At 36.1% G+C, this 5,746-nt stretch overlaps 1 protein-coding gene across 1 annotated transcript; it reads right to left on the bottom strand.

Annotated features, from left to right (window-relative positions):
• Positions 1-1,828: 1,828 nt before the first annotated feature.
• LOC104230658 (gibberellin-regulated protein 6-like) lies at positions 1,829-3,063 on the bottom strand. Its single transcript, XM_009783524.2, has 3 exons — positions 2,674-3,063; positions 2,520-2,553; positions 1,829-2,396 (listed from the first exon to the last, which is right to left on the bottom strand). The coding sequence occupies exons 1-3, from the start codon at positions 2,767-2,769 to the stop codon at positions 2,215-2,217; spliced, it is 312 nt and encodes a 103-aa protein (XP_009781826.1). The 5' UTR covers positions 2,770-3,063; the 3' UTR covers positions 1,829-2,214.
• Between the last annotated feature and the right edge of the window lie 2,683 nt (positions 3,064-5,746).

Genomic DNA, 5,746 nt, shown 5'->3' on the forward strand with positions numbered 1-5,746 from the left:
CAACATAGAAACTTCAGCTCTCACCAGTTACAAAACAAAAAGTTCAGCTCTAGAGCTGAACTTCAGGCCCGACTACTAGAATGCTGAAGTTTTGCGTGATTGTCTTTGCTACTTCAGCCCCGTGTGCTGAAGTTATGCGAAAAAGTGGGTACGTTTGTAATTTTTTTTTGCAAAGCGGGCACAAGTTAAAATGTGACATTAAAAGCGGGTATAGATGCAAATGCCCCGCAATTCTACGTCCTCAAATATTGGGCTAGAACAACATAAAGATACTTTTAATATAATGTGATATAGTTCGATTTAGATCAAGTCCGCACAATTTTTCCCCAAAGATCTCATATCCTTTAGAGTATCTCTTGTTGTTCCCCAAAGGGAGTGGCTTAAAGCAGTAAAACAGAGATAACACTAGGTGAATTTTTTCGATCAACATAAGTGTTGTTGGGCAGAATTGCTTAGTGTTTCTGGTGTTAATGCGAGACACACACAGTTGGGCTAAAACAACCCAAAAATACTCTTAATATGGTATGATATTGTCTGATTTAAGTAAGTCTGTTTGATTTTCCCCAAAAGACCTCACACCATTAAGAGTAACTCTTGTTGGTCCCGAGGGGAGTGGCCTAAAGCAGTTGAAGAGTTGGAATAACAATCTTGTAAAATAACGTTCAGATCTAGATCAGAGACAACACTAGGTGATCCTTTCGATCAATTTAACGAAATTTAAGTCTTGGTGGACAGAATTACTTAAAATCTTGGTGGGCAAAATTGCTTAGTATTTCCGATGTTAAATTGAGAAACACGGAAACTGACCCGACCACCTTCTTCATTTCCAAAAAAGAAAGAAGGAAAATAATACCGATGTTTCAATGGACTCCTGCCTTCATTCACACCTCATAAACTACATAAATGACTCTCAGCGTCGTTTAATCATCCTATTGCTCTTTAGCTTCCTTATCTTCGGCTTCTTTTATTCTTGTTTTTTTTTGGGTTTTCCACTCAGTGTCCGGTACCTGCATTGGAGCTCGATTATATCCGAATTTGCACCCCGTAGGTCCCCATTCGAGGGGAGCGTTCCCTACCAAGTATTTTTCCATATCCAGAACGCGAACTCGAGACCTTTAATTAAGGGAAGAACAGCCCATCTGCTGCACCACATTCTTTGGTGGCGGCTTCTTTTATTCTTATTCCCCTCCTTTCTTGCCGAGCTTGAGAAAATAGCAATTGCGCTCGTTCAGAACCTTAGAATTAAATTGGACGTGTTTATGTCTAAATCCTTATTATCTTTTGAATGCTAAACATGGTTTTAGAATAGATCTCTCGTAATTGGTATAAAGATGGTGGAGCTAAAATATTAGGCAATCTATTTATAAATGGGTACATTTGTTCTAGGCAAGTAAGGTATGCTCATACTCTTTACTTCTTTTTGATTTTTTTTTTATAACCGTGGTGTCCGGGTCAACTTGCGCGTACCTCGATTAATTCTACTCCTTTTTGATATTAAAAAAGAAAATTAATTGGATTATCTAATTAGACTACCTATAGAACATTGTTTTTTTTTCTACGCTCGATTAGTATTTTGTTGGATTTAACTTATACACTTAGGCAACGGCGCAACGTAAACAATATTATAATATTAGTGTATTTTAACAAGTTGTAGTAGGTTGTTGTCACATTTGGTTAGGTTACTAATTTAATTTTATTAAGAATATTGCACTGTGGATTATATTGTATAAAAATTGAACTCTTTTTGTTATTAATAACTCACCTACAGAACATTTAAATCCCATGTTTCTTTAATATTGATGCTTTTGAAAAGGGCAAGCTCAAAGGATTTTAATGCAAAATCTACATAATTTTATTACTGCAGAAAAAAGAAAACACAACAATAGTAATACCAACATAATTGGAACAGAAAGCTCTCATATAGGGCCACACCAAACTATAGGAGCACTACAACACAACTAGAATTCCAGCTGGAAATTAAGATTTAAGAACATATTGATCTTTTGTTACAACAACAAAAAAACTAGTGAATTCCTACAAGTAGGATTTGGGGTAGGATAGTGTATGCGCAGACCTTACCCCTATCCGGGGAGGACAGAAAGGACTTTGTCATTTGACAAAAATACAATGGGAGAGCAGACAAAATAACAAGATTAGGTACACAAATTAAAGACAGATGCAGAAAATAGTGAGAAACAAGAAAGTAGTAGAAAATCAAGGGCATTTTGGTCCTCCTTCCTTGGTTTTCCAGTTGTTGTAGCAGGGGCAAACACTTTTGTTACCATAGAAACCAGGTGGAACACACAAACACTTGTTGCAACATTTTTGGCAGAAGAACATGCATGGTTTGTGGTACTGTGTCTTGCTACATCTCCTCGTACATTGTGGTAGGCATTCTGGTACAATACAAAAAATACAAACATAATCAAGAATTCTCATGTATATTTTGGTGATTAAATATAAACATTAGATGTTTTGATTCTAGTACTTCAAACGGAAATAAAAGAGGAAATACTTACGTGAGGGGTTCAAGCTCCCTGGTCCATACTTTTTCTGAAATTGCAAATAACAATTTGTCACAAATAAAAAAAATACCACTTTAGTAACTATAGTAATAAAGTGCAAATATTTACAGAAAGTAGGAAAATTCAGTCAAAATAATACTGTACTTACAGAATGGTGGTGTTTGCCATTTGTAGCCAGAACTGTTGTAGCAAGAATGGACATGGCAAAAAGGGCCAAAAGGAAAACTGCAACAATCTTGGCCATTGCTGATGTGATTTCTTGGGATGAAAATGGGGAGCAAATAAGTTGGAATAGAGGAATACAAAGAGAGGACTATTTTTGAGTGTTTATTAGAAGCTGTAAATTTGGATATAAATAGAGCCCTTTGAAGTTCTGTGGCTAAAGGTAACAATTATTTTTAGTAATAAATCTTGAATTTTGATGTGAGTAAGGAACTATTTGCCTATTGGCCGGTGAGAGGCATTAAATGTAGAAGCATAAATATTTGGAATACAAAAAAATTGTAACTGCCAGTGAATCATTAAGTTGCGGAATGGTAGTTGAAGAATGAAGGCAGAACCTCAAATAAATGCAAGAGAGATGAGGGATTGGGAAGAAGAGCCTCGGCGTAACTCGTAAAGTCGTTGTCATGTGATTAGGAGGTCACGAGTTCGAGCCGTGAAATTAACCTCTTGCAGAAATACAAAGTAAGCCTGCGTACAATAAACCCCTGTGGTCCGGCCTTTTTCCGGATCCCGCGCATAGTGGGAGCTTAGTGTACCGGACTGCCTTTTAGAGATGAGGGATTGGATGAGGGATTGGATGAGGGATTGGGAAGAGGAGCCTTGGCGTAATTGGTAAAGTTGTTGCCATGTGACCAGGAGGTCACGAGTGTGAGCCGTGGAAACAGTCGCTTGCAGAAATGCAGGGTAAGACTGCATACAATAGACCCCTGTGATCCGGTCCTTCCCAGGACCCCGTGCATACTGAGACGGATCTAGGATTTCCGACGCGGATCCAGGATTTAAATTCCGTGGGTTTAACTTTAGACAAATTTAACATTGAACCTATTATATTTTTAAAGTTGTGGGTTCATATTTATTATTTTTGTAATTTTAATAAATTTTTACACATAAATTTTTACCCCGTGTCGAAAATTATGGGTTCAATTAAACCCGTAATTATCATACTGCATCTGCCCCTGTATGCATAGTGGGGGCTTAGTGTACCGGGTTGCTTTTAGAGATGGTGATTGGATGAGTGCCTTTAGAACAAAAAGGAGAACAATTGGCCAATTGGGCAATAAATGTTACCTAAAAGAAGTGGGCAATAAATAAATTAGACATCTTTTCATTCTTACACCAGCAAATACAGATGCTTAGAGACAATATTTTGTTGCAGATGAGAAAAATGTATTTGAAAGTTGAAGCTGAAAATAATACTTCATCTGAGAGTAAGTTGTATTTAGACATGAAGTTAACTGGGAGAAAAAACTGAAGTTATGTGAGAAAATAGTCATTTCCTCAGACAAGTTTTTCAAGATTGCCCAATATTTGTAAATATGGTGAAATAAGGTGAAATTTTTTCTCCCACTCACAAACTTTAATTTTTTTCAAGTAAAATATATGTTCAAACACAATATAAACTTTCAAAAATTATTTCTCAACATAATGCACAACATAAGCTTAACAATAAAAGAGGTAGCATGAAATAGCAACTACGATTAAATGCATGAGAATAACTCAATGATGGAAAGAATTGCATGCAACAATCACTACAAATAAATGCATATAAGGGAAACTTAGACGATGGAAAATAGAACATGAAATAACAACTTTTTTTTTCTTTAAGTTTTAGCTAAATTTATGTCCAAACACCTACTAAATTATTTAAGATCAATATCTAATACATAATAATGGCAATAAAAGGGAAGCAGATCGATACACTTGCAAGAGACAGTATCATATATAGCAAAATAAATATGGAGACAAGTGCTCTAACAGTAAATGAGTGAAACCACACCACATGCAGCGAACAGTCAGTGAAATTGGAAAATTAGATCTTTTAATATTAGAAGACAGACCTCTCCATTTCAGACATTAATGGCTTTAGCTTTAGTAGTACGACATAATGGAGGAGAGACCGCTGCTTCATTGCTCATGTGCTCCTCATTAATTTCCTTTGACTACCTACTATGTACCGTTTGTTGAATTACAGTCCAATAGTATCTCAACTTGTCTTTTTCCCTAGGTGTTAAATGAGCGGGTTGGTTAAATTTTGGATCGGTCAAAATGGGCTTAGTTAAGTTGAGCTCAAATTTGAATCATAGTTCAACTCGTAGAAATTGCACCAAATTTGGATCGGTCCTATTTGGTCGCCCCTATTTAACCTATACCAATTTTTTTTAAATTTTTTAACTTGTACTCACTTCTTAAAAAACTTCAGCTCCCTTTCTCCTCCTCTTCTCCTCCTTCATTTTCTTTTTTCTTCTTCTACAATCTGATTCCATCGAATCCATACCTGTAACGATTTTTACTTCTTAAACTCATCAAAGCCTCTGTTATTTTATGACCACTTGAATTTACGTGTTGTTTCAACTGCACATCTATTTAAATTATCAATGGATTAACTTAAGCACGGAAATACAGTACATTTTCATACATTAATATAAAGAGTACGTAGCTTATTTTTTCGAAATATGAACTGGGGAGGAACTTTACAGTGTTTGCATATTAGACTAGATATTGCAGGGCATACATAAAGGTGAGGGAAAAAGAAAAATCAAAAAAAGGAAGGCAAATCCCTATGTGCAAAAAACTTCAGCTCTAGAGCTGAAGTTTTTATTTTATAACTGGCAAACTTCAGCTTTTCCCGGTTACTAAACAAAAACCTATAAAATAAAACTTCACCTCTAGAGCTGAAGTTCGCGAGTTACAAAACAAAGGCTACTAAAATGCTAAAGTTTTGTGTGATTGCCTTTGCTACTTCAGCCCCGTGTGCTGAAGTTATGTGAAAAAGCGGGTACGCTTACAATTTTTTTTGCAAAGCGGGCACAGGTTAAAATGTGGCACAAAAAGCGGGTATAGATGCAAATGCCCCGTCCAACTCTTACCAAACTTTAATTAATATGTATTGGTAAAAATTGCACGGGACGCCCTATTTGGTCACCCCCATTTCACATGTACCCACTTTTTAAATTTTTTTGATTTGTACCCACCATTTAAACAACTTCAGGCCTTTT

The sequence above is a fragment of the Nicotiana sylvestris genome, chromosome 6 (assembly GCF_000393655.2).
Source record: "Nicotiana sylvestris chromosome 6, ASM39365v2, whole genome shotgun sequence".
NCBI lineage: Eukaryota > Viridiplantae > Streptophyta > Magnoliopsida > Solanales > Solanaceae > Nicotiana > Nicotiana sylvestris.

Bases quoted from the DNA above. Each gene is read 5' to 3' on its own strand.
- LOC104230658 (XM_009783524.2), bottom strand. From the start codon at position 2,769: ATGGCCAAGATTGTTGCAGTTTTCCTTTTGGCCCTTTTTGCCATGTCC. The intron at 2,554-2,673 runs GTAAGTACAGTA...TTGCAATTTCAG, and splicing joins ATGGCAAACACCACCATTCT to AAAAAGTATGGACCAGGGAG. The intron at 2,397-2,519 runs GTAAGTATTTCC...GTATTGTACCAG, and splicing joins AGGGAGCTTGAACCCCTCAC to AATGCCTACCACAATGTACG.